Source organism: Condylura cristata, unplaced genomic scaffold (assembly GCF_000260355.1).
Source record: "Condylura cristata isolate star-nosed mole 26May11 unplaced genomic scaffold, ConCri1.0 scaffold00011, whole genome shotgun sequence".
NCBI lineage: Eukaryota > Metazoa > Chordata > Mammalia > Eulipotyphla > Talpidae > Condylura > Condylura cristata.
The window spans coordinates 9,201,975-9,220,618 of record NW_004567112.1 but is presented as its reverse complement, the minus strand read 5'-3'; the positions used below and the strand labels follow the sequence as shown (position 1 = coordinate 9,220,618).

At 50.9% G+C, this 18,644-nt stretch overlaps 1 protein-coding gene across 1 annotated transcript in view; it reads left to right on the top strand.

Moving 5' to 3' along the window:
• The window catches only part of VWA2 (von Willebrand factor A domain containing 2), a 35,476-nt gene that overhangs the window by 2,479 nt on the left and 14,353 nt on the right, over window positions 1-18,644 (top strand). Inside the window, exons 2-5 of the mRNA XM_004680991.2 lie at window positions 7,442-7,497; window positions 8,412-8,486; window positions 9,669-9,802; window positions 15,258-15,367. Coding sequence (XP_004681048.2) covers window positions 7,442-7,497; window positions 8,412-8,486; window positions 9,669-9,802; window positions 15,258-15,367 — 375 coding nt within the window. The remainder of the gene's footprint in view (window positions 1-7,441; window positions 7,498-8,411; window positions 8,487-9,668; window positions 9,803-15,257; window positions 15,368-18,644) is intronic.

The following is an 18,644-nucleotide window of genomic DNA, read 5'->3' as shown; positions in this document are numbered from 1 at the left end:
GCTGCTCGGGGAAGTCGGCGTCCGGGGAAGAGCGCCTGGCGCCGCCTCCCTCCCCGAGCCCGGCTCCCCGCTCCCGCTTGGCGAGCCCGCGCAGCGTACCCCAAGTTCCCGGGCGCCCAGGGAGAGGCGCGGACGGCAGGTAAGGGAACGGCGCTTGGGCTCTGGGTGGAGGAGGAGACCTCTCCTTACCCCAGCTGCTTGGCGGACCCAGAAGAGGCCTTTGAGTGAAGACTTTGGGGATAAGCCCAAAACCTTCTCCCCACCTTTACAGACACTGGTACGCTCAGAGAAGCCCCTGCAAGCAGATCCTGAAAGGGGGCTTCTGCTGGGAGGCTCGGGGTCTGCCGGCATGGCGATTCCACACTGGGGGAGTCTCACCTCTGGTCACTCACTCGGCCCTGCTGGTTTATTGTGTGTCCAGCCAAGGACTCAGCCACCTGCTGGGACGCAGCGGGCAGGGTCTCGGACTGTGTCTTTCGAACTTGCCAGGAGGCATCGACTTAAAACTGTGGTGGGCAGAGGCGGAGAAGAGCAGTGGGTATTTCACTGCTTGTCCATCGCGACTTTAATGGCGCCCCAGCCCCAGAGGGCCTCCTTGGGGGCGCCATGCTGTGGGTTCGGTGTCTTGGGCCTGAAAAATTCAAACATGTACAATTTCCAGATTATGAACCCCTTAACATTTTTTTTTTCTTTAGCATTTTTTAGGTTTATTAGGCCATGGAGAGAACATGGTGCTTGCAGACAGGTAGGCAGGACAAAAGCTGCCTTTTAAAAAAAGTAAAAATACCCTAGACGTCTAAGTTTTGTAAATTCAGATTTAAAAATTCAAGGACTGTTTGGCTCCCAGCGTGAGTTTATTAAAAAATGTGCACTTGTTGAGAAAAGACAAGACCCAAACCAGGAGGGAAAGCCAGAGGGTGTCTCCGCAGCTGGCGAGGCCCCTGGTGTTCGCCCACCAGGGTGCAGAGCTCACCCAAGCCCTGGGCATGGGGGCGATGGCCCGTGCTCTTCTCAGAGGTCCAGCTCAGAGCCCCCTGTGATGACCTGGGGGTTCCCCAAACTAGGTCCCCCCTGCAAGTCCTGGGGAGACAGTGGAGAGCACTCCTTCCTTCCTCGTGTCTGAAAACTAGCGACGACTTTGCTTGAAGTCTGGTTTTGACCAGCCATTCGGAACTTCAAGACCTTCTTCTCTTCCGCTGAATAGTCTAGGGTGCCCAGAGTGAATTATAGTCAGACACCCAGGTTTTCACCCATGAGGAAATACTGCTGCTGGAGGGAGGGTCGTGGGGAGCCCGCACCCCTGGTTTTTCACGGGCTGCATACACGGTGCAGCGGTTGGCCTGCAAGGGATCGCGCTGAGGGTGAGCCTGTATGAATGGAAAGCACCTTGTTAAGAGAGGTCCTGCAGGCTCACGGGTCTTAGGTCACTCTCACACCTGGCCAGGTGCTGGGCGTAGGTGCTCCGCGCAGGTACTGTGTGGTGTCACTGACGAAGGGAAACTGCTTATAGTTGTGTCTTTGGAAGGATCAACAAAGCCGCTTTAAAACAGTGGTCCACAACCTTTTACAATTTAGATTTGTTCAGAAACAGTTTTAATCAGGACTGGCAGGATGCTCATGTTTAATTTCCCACATAAGGATAGTTTTTAAAAATAAAGTAGCTTCTTCCCATCATCTCCCAGGCAATTGGGGCTGTCTTGGGGACACTGCACAGGGGTGGGTAGATCATGTGCTGTGCCCCTGCTCCAGCCTCTCCTCACGCCAGCCCCCCAGCCCCCGGCAGCCCCTCCTTTAACACAGAAGGGCCACCCTCTGCCACCCACCAAGTCGCCTGCCAAGCCTCCATCTTTCATTCCATGTCCTGGTCGCTAGTCCTCTCTCTGGAACTGGAGTCCTCCCTTATGTCCATCTAGAAAACTTTGCTCTTGTCCAGGGGACTTTTGTACTGTGGTCTCCTGTGATCCTGAGAACCACTTTCTAGGTAAAGAGGATGCATCATTTCACCCCCAGTTTTGGAAGGACATTGTGCAAAGTGGCAGAATTGACAGTCACGCCGCCATCTCCCACTACAGGGGGAGGCTTTCCCGTAGCGAAGCCACCCCCGTCAAAATCAAACCTGGCCCCGACGCCCGGCTTGTAGTTCACTAAGTCAGCAACCGACTTCTCCAAGGCTGTGCCTCTTGGGTAAAAGTGGAAATGATCAGGTGTACGCACAGGGTAGTGAGTACTGCTAGAACACTAAATGCAGTCCTTTTTGACAGCCGTGTAGAAAATATGTTCCCATTAGGAAGGGCTCTTTGCTCATCCCTCCGTTGAGAAACACTGTGTTTGGGAGACTGAGATTCTCCCGGTTTGCCAGGAGGATGAACTGTCCCAGGATGTGGTGGCTGGTGCAGGCAGAGCTGGGCTGGCGTCTGTCTGGACTTGGGCTTCCCACTGCTTCTCTCTGTGCTCCCCAGAGCCCCTTGGCATGAATTTGGGTTTTGTACGACTCGAAAGATTCTCAAATATCAAAACATCAGTATCTCCTCTGGCCAAAAATGCTTTCAGCATGAGAGCTGGGTGTGGAAGGGTCTGCCCCCTGCGCCCACCAGCTCAGCCTTCTCGCCCACCCTGCAGGGAGAGAGCCCGCATCCTTCACCCCCTGGTGCCAACTTCTGGTTCAGACAGCTGCAGCTGGGCTCTGGACATTCTCCCCTGTGGTATCAAACCAGAAACATTTCCTTGACTCTCTGGGCCAAGTCACAGGGACAAGGAAGATTGTTACATTTTACCACGGAAGTCACCAAAGGCTTCCTGGCCAGTCTTACCTGGGAGTTTAAAGTCTTCCGGTTCAGGTGTTGATTGTTTTTATCAAGGGCTCAGATTTCTAGCCTGTTGCTTCAGAGGAGGCTGTCCGGGGCTAATATTTGGAACTGGAGTGGGCTTTTATGAGGTTTCACTTTTCACCCTGCACTCATTTCATCCTACAGAAGAAGGCATTGTCCTGCAAAACTGCCTGTAGCTGTTGCTGCTTGGGTCCTTTGTCAAAAGCAGCCTTGTTCTGGCCTGGTTCCTTCCTCTGCTGGGAACTGAGTCTCGGGCACTTCAGTTTGGCAGCATCTGACTGCAAACCTCCCTCACCCGCTGCCGCCCAAGCTGCCAGCGCCACATGCGGAACCTGGACTTGAAGATCACAATCAGATGAGAAGATGGGGGGGGGGAGCACCTAAGTCCATGTGCGAGAGCCCCAGAAGCCAGGAATGATGTGTGGGTTCAGCATGAGTAATGGGAACAAATGTGTGCACTGAGGTGTCTTGTAATGGAAGAGGCCCCCAGGTGCCTCCAGGAAGGGCCACCTGTTCCAGGGTGAGTTGCAGACCGCTCCCAACTGCTTTGCACAAGAAGGCAGAAGGTTCTGGAAATCTCAGGTTGGGTGCTGGAGTGTAGGAGAGGCTGCAGGTATCAGCTGGCAGATAATTGCCCAAGGGCAGGATTCTGGGTGGCGTATTTTTTTTTTTTTAAAGATTTATTTATTTATTCATACAGAACTGGGGTATAGGCCAGAGGCTCAGGGGCGGTGAGAGGCTTCACCAGAGACAAAGTGGGGAGCAGAACAGGCAGATCGATGAAGTACACTGCTGAGGGAAGCAGCGGGCGGGTCAGGAGAGGTCTGGCTCGCCATGTGGTCACCTCCGGGGCAGGCGGCAGGCGGGAATCGAACTCATGCGGAAGTGGCTTCAGATTCTCAGTGCTGTGCTTTAACCCGCTGCGCCACCAGGGAGGGCCAGGGTGGCGTATTTTTAATTATGCTTCTGATTCTCTTTCCTGATCCCCCAGAATCTGGGATGTGACAGATTAAACAGGTGGCTGGGAAGCCTGAACCTCCTGTGGAAAGATGGTTCCCTTCTGTGTGCCTTAGTTTTCTACTCTGTAAGATGGCCATAATGTGCCTTCACTGGCTCATCCTGAGGATGAGGAGGAAGCAGACGCTTCAGTCTGGAGCCTGGTGCCAGACACCAGCAGATGCTCCCTTGGTGGTAGTAGTTGGAGATTTTTACTGTGGAATTTACCCTTTAAAAAGGTTTCCAGCGTTGACTGTATTTAGAATGTTGAATTCGTATTGCAAGAAAGTTTTGGTAATTGAGGAGGGGGCATAGCGGAGCATTTGAGGTGACTGGGTGGGAATAGCAAAGAATGCAGTATTAAAATAGCATCTGGTTCATTTGGTATAAAAAAGGCAGTGGGCGCAAAGACTCCTGGATGTTGTCCTTTTAGCCCCTCTGTGGCAGTGATTGGTGCTTCCTATATCCAGCAAGCGTCTGCTCGGTGCCAGGCACACACAGCACCAACTGAGGTCAGGTTCAGGGGAGACTACGATGCAGACCCTAGTCCCAGAGGCATGTGCCCCTGGCAGACGAGACAAACACACCAGCAAGCAGGTTCAGTGTGGGTCATGTGACGTCGTGGCGTGCAGGGGATCGTCTCCCAGTCCTCTGCATTCTTCTCGGGCTGGTCGAGCAATTGAAACATTATCAGGCAGTGTGGCAGAATGATGGAAAATAATTAACCATTGGAATTCGTCCTTTTGGTTGTATGTGGGGCTCTCCATGGTTAGGAGTCGTCCATTCCAGTTGGGCAGAGCAGGGTTTAAATCCTGAACTGAGGTTTGGGTAGGGGTCTGGCTGCCCCAAGGAGGGGAGGCAGAGGGGTGACCTCATGTTTCCAAACAAAGATGGGTTTCTCAGGACATTTCTCCAGATAGTTCTACACCTGAATAATGCCCCGCCCCCCACCCCGCCATCTTCATTCTGCAGACAAGACGTGGCTTTCACGGACTCTTCTATTAGGGAAAGGGCGAGAGCTTTTTCACCTCCTGGGCCTTGAAGTTATCTGGGTGTTGGAGTAGGGGCCCCTGAGGGGGCCAGCTCTGACAATTTTGGGGTGGGCTAGACTGGGCAAGGCACCTTCAGTAACAATAGGGATGGGAGGGAGGGGCTGTGAGGCCCAGAAACAGCCCTACCTGATCCAAGTCTCGTGAGGCAGCATTTGATTCTTGCATCTTAATGAGCAGAAACTTAAGAGCAGAAAGACATTCACCTGGGCAAGCAGGGGCACATCCAGAAACGCAGCAGTTGCCCAGCTTCCTCTCCAGGTGCAGGGAGGGGGCTGTGTTTACTGAGCAGAGACCTGTGCTTCATTTCCACCTCGTTACCGGGGGAGGCCGCTAGGGTTCTCGTTTTTATAAAATGTCAACAGACTGGAGCCTCTGAGTTCTGTGCCAATCCAGGTTCAGAGCTGGGACCTCAGAAATCGCCCTCATCTAAGAGCTGCACAGCACCGAGAAGCCCTGTAGCTTTGCCCTGCCTGGTCCTCGTCCCCTGCCTTGTCCGGCTCCCAGGTAACAGGCAGGGACCTGCCCTGCATCTGCTTTATGGGGTAGGTGGAAAGCAAGCATTTGCTGGGGGAGAGGAATCTGTTTTACTGGCCTGTGCCAGGTGGAAGCTAGCAGGGCAGGAAGCAGCCCCCTGCTGCCCAGTGCCTCCCCACCCACCTCTTCCCTGACCCCCTCACTCCCTGAACACTGAATCTCACCATTTTCGCTTCCATCCAGTGGAGATGTGAACTTCGTAGTCTCTGGGAACATAAGGACTCTACTGTTCGGGATGTTTGATTTAATTTCTTGCAAAATGTTTTGAAATTCAAAGAGCTGACTAGACAGGCCATGAGAGCTGACTTTCGAGGTGCATGGTGGAGGGGGTGCCGGAAGGCACCCTGGCAGCATCTGGCCCGCCAGTGAACCGGGGTGTATGGTGCCGACTCTCCACCTCCCAGGGGCAGGCTGGCCCCTGCCTGTCAGGCGGTCACTTACAGGTGTGCCATCCCAGTGTGGGTGGAGTTCTGGGTGATGACACAGGTCACCGAGTCGACCTTGTTTCTAGAAGCACTTTGGGTCAGGAGATCTGATCCTTGAGAACAGGAAAGCCAGACCTGCGTTCCTGCCTGGCCCAGTATGTTCTGAGAGGCAGAGACTGGCACCCGCGGAGGAGGATGTGAAAGTCACTGTTGATTGAGGTGCTTTGGGTTGGTGTCAGTTTTCTGCCCTGGCCTGTGAAACGCCCTAAGCAAATGGGCTTCCCGGAATCCTGCGATGTTTCCTTTCCCACCCCTCTGCTCAGGATTTTATTTTTGGAATTTGCTGTGGAATGAGTGTCAGTGTGATTTGCTCGGTGAAGGGAAACTTGAGGAAGACCTGCGTTTAGCCAGCTTTGCTTTTCCAACCCTCTTTTTAGGGGGCAAATTTAAAGTGAAGAAATGCAGGTTTCATGTAGGGTGGCCCTTATATGTTTGGGACCCCAAAGGGCAATTATGGAATTTCTAGAATCCACAGTTAAAATATTATTGGATATTTTCTTGCTAAATTATCCTAGGGGGAGGTCTCTTTCATTCTGTATGACCTCGTTCAGTTTGTATGTTGCCTGGATGTAGACTGGATCATTTGTTTGTGATTGAAATGATGATGCCCTTGTTGGACATCACAGTTAAAAGTGGGTATCCCGTGGTGCAAGGAGTCTCAGCACAATGAAACTATCAGGCAGTCACTGCAGCACAAGTTTGATCCCCAGGCAGGGAGCTGATCCATAAAGCACAGCAGACCTCTCCTGCCTCACCCACTGCTCCCCTCAGCAGTGTATTTCAGTAGATCCCCTGTCCTGCTCCCCACTCTGTCTCTGGTGAATCCTTTCACCCCCTGCATCTCTGGCCTTCACCCCAGCTCTTGTATGCATAAATAAATAAAACAAATCTATAAAAAAATAAATAAAATTTAAAAGCAACCTCAGTGGAATCCAAGTGATGGCCTGTAGTTTCTTATGGAATCCAAGTGATGGCCTGTAGTTTCTTACTCAAAACTATGTCTTGCCCCCCTTACAGGATAAGTCATCAGACTCCATGGGACTGAATTTTAGCCAAACTATGAGCATTATTAGGCAAGAAGAAATGTAAAACACTTAGCTTCCTTCTCCTCACATTGCTGTTTATAGGTATCTGAGATCTATAGGCTTGATGACTTTGCTGGAAGCTTTCACTGAGAGACACAGGAAATAAAATCTCTACCCTGAGAAAGTACTGTGTCGAAGGTCACATGGATAGCCAGGGCCCAGGCCAGAGTAGGACCCAGGTCTCCTACTCTGGATGAATGCACCTTGCCAGAACTCATGAGGACCCAGGGCACCCTGGGGTGCGTGCCTGAAGGTGTCAGGACGTCTTTCAAAATCAGAGTCCGTGGCGTCCAGTCTTCCCAACTTTGGGGGACTTAGATCTTTTCCAGGTTACTGTAGTTATTAGGGTGAAGTTGGGCCTTCTGGAAAAGGCTGATATTTGTCATTTTCTTGGAGGGTGTCACGTTGGGACTTCACAGAGCTAATTGCTGATGTATTTTTTATCTTGCCTGACCCTGCAGTTTTATCAACATGCCCTCGTTGCTGTTTCTGGAAGTCATTTTCCTGTTTTCTGGAGGTAAGATTTTGATGGGGGGGGGTGGTGACAGGAACAAGGTGATGAGGCTTGTGGGTTACTGCACATCTGTAAAGCGTAATTCTAAGGGAGCCACCTGCCAAGTGTAAGACCTGTCATCTTGTGCTGGAGCCGGTGCGGTAGCCTCCTGCGAGGTCTTCCTGGGGTCCCCTGCTCCCCTCCACAGAGTAGCCATATCAGAAAGCAAATCTGCTCATGTGGGGAAAAAACTATCCTTACCCTGCCTGAAGGCTTGAAGGGCTGTTCCGATGCGTCACCTGGTGCGAGGAGGGCTCTCCTGAAACCTGATGCTGCCTTAGTAGCTGGGCACAGGGCAAAGGGGCAGCTGGCTCCCCTCACTCCACCAGCGGCAGCCGGCTGGTTGCTACTGGCCCCTTTAGAAAGAGCTGTGTTTTCTGCTCTTTGAGAATTCTGGTCTGACGGCTCTTCAACTCCCTGGCCCTTTGCCAGTGATTCCTCAACCAGGAAGCCTTTGTGTCCACCTGCTGTGTGCAGGGGCTGGGCCTGGCTCCTCAGAGGACAGGTGGGAGTGTTCTGTGGGGAAGTCAGGCCCTGGCAGCAGCACTGAGTTAAGGGAGGGGCTGGAGCAGGCCCTCGAGCTGGCAACTTGGAGCAGTTTCCTTTCTGAATGCCAACTCCAATTAGCATGATCACTCGGGGAGACGCATCAGACGCATCAGAACTGCAGCCTCTTTCTGTGGATTTTTTCAGTCTTTCTCTTCAAAAATCCCTAAATTTGACTACAAACATACTGATAAAGTGGGGTAATTGGGCGTTTCTTTATGCTCTCCATCTGCTGGCTTTCCCTTCCCACCTGCGTGTTCTGGTGTCACTGTGGAGACTAAGCCTTCTTCCTCTGCTGTCTTGTTGACTGCTTCTGGTGTTTCCTCTCCTAGTGCTCTCAGTCCTCCCTCTTCAGGAAGTCCATGTAAGCAGGGAGACCGTTGGGAAGATCTCAGCTGCCAGCAAAGGTAAGCTCATGCTTCAGTCAATCTCCAGCCCTCCACTCGAGCCTCTTTGTGATGAACTCAGGACAGCAGCTCCTCCATACAGTGTTGACTTGACACCCATTTCCCCTTCACACTGTAGTCAGAGTTGTTTTTCCCCAAACAGGGGCCTGACAAAGTCCCGCTCCTGCGGAAGTCTCTGCTGCTGAATTTCTTGACTTGCGCTTGGGGGTTTTCTGCCGTGACCATGGCCCACCCAGGGAGCCCTGTCTGCCACCACGGCCCCTCCTCTGCCACCAGCAGGTGCTCGTGCTGTCCACAGGGCCTCGAGTGCCCCTTCCCTTTCTCTCCGGCAGAATCCCCCTCAGCCACTGCCTTCTGGGGGCGCCATCTTGCTGGCGCGCACCTGCCCTCGCCACCTTGGATCTTCGTGGTGAGGTGTGAGGCTCCGGAGCCAGACAGCCCTGGTCTGGTTCCTGCAACCGGCTCTGATACTTTAAAGTCACTGAATTCCCCAGCCCTGCTTTCCTCATTTCTGAGTAGAGGTAAAAACCCTAAACCTAGCTGGGGCTCATGGTAGGGAGGCGGGTGTAGGGAGCTGATGCTGACAGGTATGGCGTTCCTCTGTGAGGTGATGGGAGATGCTCTAGAGTTGACTGTATCTGAGACTCTTCCCAAAACCACAAATTGTGTGTCATGTGGGTGGATTGTATGCTGTGGGAGTGATACCACAATAAAACTGTTGTGAAGAAAACATAGTGATTATGGGAATTAAAATGAGTAAATAAAACAAGCGCTTCACGTCCACTTGTTACCTGCCTGTGGGAAGTGCTGGCTGCTGTCACTTGAGCTCTTGGGTGATGCAGCCCCGGGGCCAGCGTGCCGGCTGCCTCCTGCACTAGACTGAAGCCCCAGGCTCCTCTGTGTCCTTTCTGGCCCAGCAGCAGCTCTCTGAGGCTCAGTGTTGTTGAACTGGAGTCTCCCTTTGGGAAGGGGGGGTCTGTGCCAACGATGCCCACGGGACATGTGCTCCCTGCCCTGGACGGCGGAGCCTTCCCAGTGTTGCCGCCCGCCCTGTGCTAAGAGGGGCAGCAGCTTGACCCGCGCCCAGGTGATCTCTGTCTCCCCTCTGCTTCGGGAGGGCCGTCCCTTGGGACCAGACTGTTGGAGAAGCCGGTTGTCACCCATTCTGTCCTCTCTCCCTAGTGATGTGGTGCTCGGCGGCTCTGGATGTCCTGTTTCTGCTGGACAGCTCTCACAGCATTGGGAAAGGCAGCTTTGAAAGGTCCAAGCACTTCGCCATCACCATCTGCGATGCTCTGGACATCAGCCCCGGCAGGGTGAGTGCAAGCCCTGTGGTCTCTGGGGGCTGCCTCTGGTTGTGTGAGCAGAAATCCCACCTTAAGCATAAGGGGACCTGTGGGCTTGTGGGATTGGAAGGCAGAGGGGTGGTTGACTGCAGGCATGGTGAAGTACAACTCACAGTCCTCTTTTTCTCCTCTCCCATTTTGATGTCCTTACTTGGCTTCCTCCCCAGTCAGCTTTTCCTCACATAGCGAAGTTGCCCTGTGGTGTCTTTAAGCGAGTGACCTCAGTAAAAAGCAGGCAGACTTGTTTCCCTGACGGAAGTCTCAGGGAGGGCTCTGGTCAGCCAGGCATAGGTCACCAGACAACCCCTTGGTCAGTCACCAAGGGAAGAAAGAGGTTTTCCAGTCACACCTGAGTCAAGTGCTCTTTACTTTTTGGAGTGGGGATGAACACACTCCAAAGAGAGTTTATGACTCTAGAACAGTAGAAAGGGAAAGTGGGGAAGAGACAAAACTGCAACTGCTCTGGAGTCTTCGTGCAGAGCTCAGCTCCTGTTCTCTCTGTTCACTTGCAAGGGCCTGTTCTTGCCGGAGTAAAGCCACCTGTATCCTCATCATGCACTTCCTGACTCCAGCTAGCAGGTCTTAAATACCAGCAGATGTGCTGGCTGTGGTTCTTCCTGCTCAAAGGGACATTTTGGAACTACTCAATAAAAGAACAGGCAGTAAGCACAGACAGTTCTCAGAAAACAAAACACAAATGGGCCTAAGATATCTAAACAGGTCCCCAGCCACCTCACCCAGGGGGGTAGCAAATCTCTCATGGATGAGCCATTTTCCAGTTACCAAATCAGCAGAATGTGCCCCACTGGCAAGTCTATAGGAAACAGGTGTTCCCTCTCTTGCATCCAGACTCGCTAGGGGCCTCCGAGGCAGTCCAGCAGAAACCGTCAACAAAGGGCTTGGACCCTTTTACCCAGGCATCTATCCTGCAGATACTCCCACTGGTGCAAAATAACACACATTCACAGTTAATCCATCGCAGTGTTGTTTTTACTTAAAAAAGACTCAGGGCCCTCCCTGGTGGCTCAGTGGGTTAAAGCACAGCACTGAGAAGCTAAAGCCACTTCCGCATGAGTTCGATTCCCACCTGCCCCGGAGGTGACCCACATGGCCCAACAGACCTCTCCTGACCCGCCCACTGCTCCCCTCAGCAGTGTACTTCATCAGTCTGCCTGTTCTGCTCCCCACTCTGTCTCTGGTGAAGCCTCTCACCACCCCTGAGCCTCTGCCCTGTATCCCAGTTTTGTATGCACAAATAAATAAATCTTAAAAAAAAAAAAAAAAAAGACTTCAGGCAACTCAAATGCCATCCCAGGGCACAGGTAAATCCAGTATCCAGTGCCTCCAGGTGCTGAGCGCCCCCCAAGTGAACAAGGGAACTGTATATGCAAAGACACCCAGACAAGCTGAATGTAAAAGGTAAGTTGTCAATGATATGTCGCTTTTTCTGAACAACGGGGAAATGAGTCTGTATTTGTCTTTTTTTTTTTTTAAAGATGTATTTATTTATGCATACAGAGCTGGGGTGTAAGCCAGAGGAGCAGGGGCGTTGAGGGGATTCACGAGAGACAAAGTGGGGAGCAGAGCAGGCCAACTGACCAATTACATTGCTGAGGAGAGCAGCGGGTGGGTCAGGAGAGGTCTGCCCTGCCATGTGGTCACCCCCGGGGTGGGGATCAAAGTCATGCTAAAGTGGCTTTAGCTTCTTAGTGCAGTGCTTTAACCCACTGCGCCTCTGGAGAGGGCCTGTATTTGTCTTTTATATGCAAGAAGAAACTCCAAAGGCTGGGAATGGGGGTTTCTCATCCAGGGAGATGGTAGGAAGTGGGTAGAGGGGGACACTCCTTAGAGCAGACTTTTATACTGTCTGCGTGAACCTATTCATTAATCAAAATGTTTAGGGTGTTTTGGTCTGGAAAGCCATCATTATTTGAATTAGAGACTTCTGGCCTACTGATTAAGGAAGGAAGTGGTTTTCTAAAATGGCATCTCTGGGTTAATCCTAAGAAAATCTCTAAGATTTAAGGGCAAAGTGGTTTTTTTATTTTTATTTTTTTTTTTTTATTCATACAGAACTGGGGTACAGGCCAGAGGTGCAGGGGTGGCGAGACTACTTACCAGAGACAGAGTGCTCTAAGATTTAAGGGCAAAGTGGTTTTTTTATTTTTATTTTTTTTTTAGATCGGAATACAGAACTGGGGTACAGGCCAGAGATGCGGAGGGGGAGAGGCTTCACCAGAGACAGAGTGGGGAGCAGAACAGGCAGATGGACGAAGTACACTGCTGAGGGGAGCAGTGGGCGGGTCAGGAGAGGTCTGCCGCGCCATGTGGATCTCCTCCAGGGCAGGCGGGGATCGAACTCATGCAGAAGTGACTTAAGCTTCTTAGTGCTGTGCTTTAACCCGCTGCGCCACCAAGGAGGGCCCCTGGGGCAAAGTGGTTTTTAAGATAGGCCAGATTTTCTCCAGAATGTCTTGTCATTTTGGACAAGTGGGCACATTGCCTTGGACCTCAGGCGGCCTTGCACAGCTGTGTGAAGACACCGCGGCCTTAACATTCCACCCGATCGCGAGCATCCCGAAAGTTCTGACCGTGATGTCAACCCATGGCAGCCGGCACTGGGGAGTGCTCATTCCACCCCCTTCCACCAGGACTCACTTTTAACTGGAAGTGAATCCCTGTGAAGTTTCACTAGTTATTCATGGAGGAGGAGCCAGAAAGGGCAACGCTGTTGACCGCGGCACTAACACGGGGACCCTGAAATGGGCCAGCACGGCAAGCTGGGAGAGAAGAGCTCTAAGAATTATTCGTGAATGTTCCACAGACAAGGTCACAGGCTCAGAGGCTGAGTAAGTGCCACGGTTCACACAGTAATCTCAGGAGAGAGCTGAGGTGGAGAGCTGGGGCTCTTGACTGTGCCGAGGGCTTGTCCATTAGGTCATTTGTCCCTCTCAGTGGCCAGCTCCGTGCTCAGCATCAGAGGCAGTGATGATGCTCAGTTGTCAGCTCTCACACCCTGCTATAACATAGCAGTGGACAACCGGCATAGGGACTGAGGCAGGCGAGGGCCAGGGGCAGCACTAGTGGACTTCAGCATCCTCGAAGGCAGAATTAGAAAATCCTGACAAGACACTGCCTGGCTGGTGCTTTGAGGGGCAGCTGTCGACACCCACTGGCACCCAGAGTTCAGGGAATTTAATCTCAGTGTTGTTGCACGGTGAGGGAGAATGGGGCATTGAGTGCTAGAGGCTGTTTTTTAGCTTAGATATTGACAAACCAGACAGTGCCCAGCTCAGGTTGCCAGGCCCGGCCTGGAAGCTTCCACATACTGGAAGCTGGTGAGGGTTTTCACGTGAGAGGACTCAGAGTTGCCGCTTTATCCATGGGGCAGATCTGAGTGTTGGGAGCGCCACGTTTGGGCCTGGCTTGAGAAAAGCAAGGCGTGTTGCATGGAGGAATGGGGTGTCTGTTCCAGGGAGCACAGAGCATCTCCCAAAGTTCTCAGACCTTCAGGGAATGCTGTGGAAGGGGTTTTGCTTTGAGGGCTATTTCCAGCGCTTCAGCAGATTTGTGGCATCAGGAGTGACGACTTGGCCACTGCATTCTGGTGTTTTCTTGCTTCTATGCACAAAGGGCTTGACTGCACCTTGTTTTATTTTTTTTTTTTGGAAAACTCCTATAACTTTAGTTTCTAGAGAGGAAATTTTCACGTCGCTATCAATTAAGGCTGTTTATGGATGCCGTGCTTGAGGTGACTTTGAAGGTGTGTGAAGTCTCTTAACACTTAAAAGCTGGGAGCGGGGAGCCCTGGGCCCAGCCAGAGCTGAGAGAACTCGGCAAGCTGGCTTCTGAGCACATGGTGAAGTGCAGATAAAAGGGGCTGTTTTGCTCCCGAACCCCCAATTAGATTAAATGCCTTAACAAGCTGTTTCCATTTTGTTTTGAAGTCGTATCCTTTCTGTTCAGCCCAAGTAAGTACATCCAACCGTTGGTCTCAAAGAATTTTTTCTTTCCCCAAAGTAATTTCTTTCCATGTTTAAAAAAAAAAAAAAAGCAGTAAAAAGTCCTCACACCCCACCCAGTGCGGCTACCAGCTCTCTTGAGTGTCCTTCCAGACTTGCTTCCCGAAAATACAAGCAGTTTGATTAATTCCACTCTCTTCCTCCTCATACAATGCTACACATGATGTTCTCGTTGTCTTTTTCGCTTCACATCACCTTGTAGGTCTTTCCACAGCAGTAGATACTACATAGATATTTTAAAATTACATATGGCATACATTTATTTTTCACAACTGGTTAATATTCCTGCATACGGATTTACCAAGGTTTAATCAGCCAGCTTCTGTGGAAGCAGGAGCGTGGGCCAGAAGTGGCGTGTGGTCGGGAGGCCAGGGCAGCCCTACATGCTGGCTCCATTGTGCCTGGGCGCACGGCGCATTCAAAAAAGTGGTGTCCAGACTCCCCAGGCAGGGACTGGAGTGTTAATAAGGGAGGGCTGGGTCATAGCATGTTCTCCTTGGTGCTGACTCACTGTCAGGTGGGTGCATTGGCAGGAGCCGCTGTGGTCTAAAAGGACATCCACCTGCAGAGAATGCTTCCTGGCTCTTGGAGTCTTTGACCTTTTCACCTGTCTGCTCGCTGGTTACAGGACCTGTGGTCAGCTTCGTAATACCCACCGCCACCCCGTTAGGCCGCAGTGTAGTGGCGCCCTGATAGACGGAAGCACAAGGTCCAGTGGCTGGCTCCCTCTCTCGGGAGGCCCAGGCCGCGTGTGGAGCCTCTACACTTTCACTTCCCCAGCAGCTGGGTGGGCGTCCATAGTGCCTCTGTAGATCTGGCGAAGTAAAGTGTGAGCTTGCTTAAAACTGCCTGCACCTGGCCCTCCCTGGTGGCGCAGCGGGTTAAAGCACAGCACTGAGAAGCTAAAGCCGCTTCTGCATGAGTCCGATCCCTGCCTGCCCCGGAGGCGACCACATGGCGAGGCAGACCTCTCCTGACCCACCCGCTGCTCCCCTCAGCAGTGTGCTTCCTCGATCTGCCTGTTCTGCTCCCCACTCTGACTCTGGTGAAGCCTCTCACTGCCCCTGAGCCTCTGGCCTGTACCCCAGTTCTGTATGTACAAATAAATAAATCTTTAAAAGAAACTGCCTGCACCTGATAGGCATTTGGCAAAGACAAGCAGAGACCCTGCCCGGAGAATGCCCTGGCCAGCTGGCGGGGCTGCCAGAATGCAAGCCAAGAAGGTGAGCTTGGCCGCTGCTCGAGAGGGGCACAGGTTGGCCTGACCTCCCAGGCTCCCCTGGCCTCTGGAGCCTTCTTTTGGGAGGCTCCGGCTCTGGCCCTTGTTAAGGGGACAGGAGCAGGGTTGTTAACCTTCCTTGTGACCGGGCCACACTCAGCCCCGGGGCCTCTCTCCTATGCAGGTCAGAGTGGGCGCCTTGCAATTCAGTTCCACCCCCCGGCTGGAGTTTGCCCTGGATTCATCTACAACCCAACGTGAAGTGAAGACAAAAATCAGGAGGATGGTTTTCAAGTACGTGTAGCAGAGACGGCCATGCTAGGATCAGCCTGTTTTAAAATCGTTCCCTGGAAGCAGGTCATTGGCCTGGTGAGGCTGCGACTGCCCCAGCACCCACTGTGGCAGTGGATGGTGACGCTCCCTTCTCCAGCTGCCCCTTGTTAGTGCATGGTCAGGTCTTGGGGTGGGGGCTGTAAGTGCGAGGTAATGTCTGGGGTGCGGTGCAAATACAGGTTTCACCGAAAGACTTGCTGTCACTATGTGCAGCTCTCAGTTACCTGGGGCCGTAGCTGCTGAAGGTCAGGCCAGGTTGAAACGTGGGGTGGTGGGAAGAAATGGGGGTCCTTCCCCTAGTTCTGTTCCTGGTGATCTGTGGCTGGGACCATTTACTACACTTCGTAAGGTTTCTTCTCTGTGGTCTGAAAAGGTAAGTGCCCCTTTTTTGAGAATGCTTTTCTGTTTTTTTTTTTGAAAGTGCTTTTATGTGATTAGCTGTTTATGTGCTCGTACGTGTAGACCCTAGAAAGTACGTACGTGGTGGCGTCAAAGCATTACAAATCAGAGCTGTGCAGGTACACAGAATCATAGGTACAGACATGTGTTTTGGTTTAGATATTGTATTTTTTTTGAAGATTTATTTACTTATGCATACAAGAACTGGAGTCGAGTGTTTGGTTTTTTTAAAGATTTATTGTGTATACAGAACTGGGATACAGGCCAGAGGTGCAGGGGGTGAGAGGATTCACCAGAGACAGAGTGGGGAGCAGAACAGGCAGATTGACTGAAATACACTGCTGAGGGGAGCAGCGGGTGACAAAGGAGAGGTCTGCTGCGTCCTGTGGGTCACTCCCTGGCCGGGCATCAAACTCATGCTGCAGTGGCTGCGGACAGCTTCATAGTGCTGCGCTTTAACCCTTTGAAGCCTTGTCATCAGGGAGGCTTAGATATTTTTGGTGTGTGTAATATCTAGAGGGATATGTTTTAAACACGCACAGAGAACACTCTTTACAAACACTTGCAGATGATTAACTTGCTGTAATTTCCAAACCCCTCCAGTCTCTGCTGCCTCGCTTCTAGTCCACTGCGGTCTCCCTGAATTGATGGTGACCACCTTCACTGTCAAAACCTCGAGCTTGGAGGTCCGTTTGGCACACTCAGGCCTCTGTAGGTCCATCAGTACTTTCAAGAAGCCAGGTCTCCCCATGGGCATAGCAGGAACTTCAGGGGCCCCAGTGACTTTCCCTCAGCTCTTTATCTCAGTTCTTTGCTCTGGGTTCCCTGGGACAGAGGGGCAAGTCAAATACAAGAAGGTACAAAGGGAATAAGCACATGAATGTGCTCTTCTCTCTCTCTCTCTCTCTCTCTCTATATATATATATCTATATATATATCTATATATATATGTATAGATATAGATATACAGGTAGATATATAGATATATCTATAGACCTATATCTATAGAGATATAGATCTATAGATATATCTGTATCTATATATATATGGACAAGCCCAAGAAGGGTGCCAAAGAGGTGGGGTGCCACACCCTCCTGGGTGCATGTGATCACACACTTTAAAAAGTTCTCTCCCCACTGCCTCCCTGCCCTGTGACTATTAGACACACTGCCTTACCAAAGCTTTATTGAGATAAAACTTAGATATCATAAAGGTCACCCATTTGACATCTACCATTTAGTGGTTTTGAATATATTTTCGGTTAGACAGCTATTACTATCATCTTTTTTTAGAACATTTTATGATTCCCCCCACCCCCGCACCAAAATCTTTTAAATAGCTATTTCTCCAAAGAAGATATATAAGTGGAAAAAGAAGATATACAAATTGCCTATAAAGACTGAAAAGATGCTCGATATGATTAGTCATTAAGGAAGTACTGATGAAAGCCTCAGTGAGATACCACTTTATACCCCTTTGAACCATTAAAATAAAAGCCACTGTTGGCAAAGGATGTTGAGGACCTGAAACTCTCATGTATTTCTGATGGGAATGTGTCATGGTCCAGCCGCTTTGCAAAGCTCTTTGGCAGTTTCTCAATATGTAAAACATATGACCCTGCATATGTAGAGACTCCCAAGAGGATTCAAACACAATTGCCATAGAAAAGATTGGTATGATAATATTTATAGCTGCACCATTTGTAGTAGCCGGAAAGGATAAACAACAAAAAATAGATGAGCCGGTAAACAGATGTGGCATAGCCGTACAATGGAATATTATTCGGCCATAAAAAGGGAATGATGTGATTCAGGCTTATACTAAGCAAAAGAAGACAGACACAAAAGGCCACATATTGGATCATTTTATTTAGATGAAATGAATAGGCAAATCTGTGGGGACAAAACAGATTATAGGCATTGCCGTTTCTGTGCAGGGGGTTGGGGGCTTAAGATGGGGACGAAGCTGTTTCGGATGGAGGCAGTGGTGGTTATATCGAAACTCTGAATATAAGACCACTGAATAAGACCACTGAATTTTGTGTGCTTTAAGAGGTGAAGTTTTATTTTTTTTAAAGATTTATTTATTATTTGTTTATGCATTCAGAACTGGGGTACAGGCCAGAGGTGCAGGGGTGGCGAGACTACTTACCAGAGACAGAGTGGGGAGCAGAACAGGCAGATTGATGAAAGACACTGCTGAGGGGAGCAGCAGGCAAGACAGGAAGATCTGCTGCACATGGGGGTCAGCTCCCTGGCCAGGATGGAACTTAGGCTGACATGGCTGTGGCTACCCTCATAGTGCTGTGCTTTAACTCGTTGTGCCACCAGGGAGGGCCCTAAAAGGTGAACTTCAATAGTTTGTGAATTATATCATTTAAAAAATATATATTTGCAGAAGAAAAATACCTGCTGGTTTACATTTAGGATCAAAAGTCAAAAAGTTTTTGGGTGCCTGTGACTCACATGACTCTGGCCTGTTCTCTCATGCAAAAAATTAAGCATTTTTAAGCGAATGGTACAGAAAGCACACAAGATATCATCTAGCATCTATTCCGGCCCTTTTTATGGAGGTGGGTCGCGGGGTTGAGCAGGAGCCAGTGACGGTCAGCACCGCAGGGTGTCAGTACTAGTCCACTAGCAAACCCCACCCCACCCAGCTGTCCCCTTCTGCCTCACCCACCTCCCTCTCCTTCCCTCCCAGCCCCTAAATAGTTAGTTGACCTGCTTCTCAGCTGTGCTGAAAATCACAGCAAAGGCTGTGAGAGCATTATTCGTGACATGAAACCCAGAGATGCATTAAGAATGAGGCAGATGAGGGCCCTCCCTGGTGGCGCAGC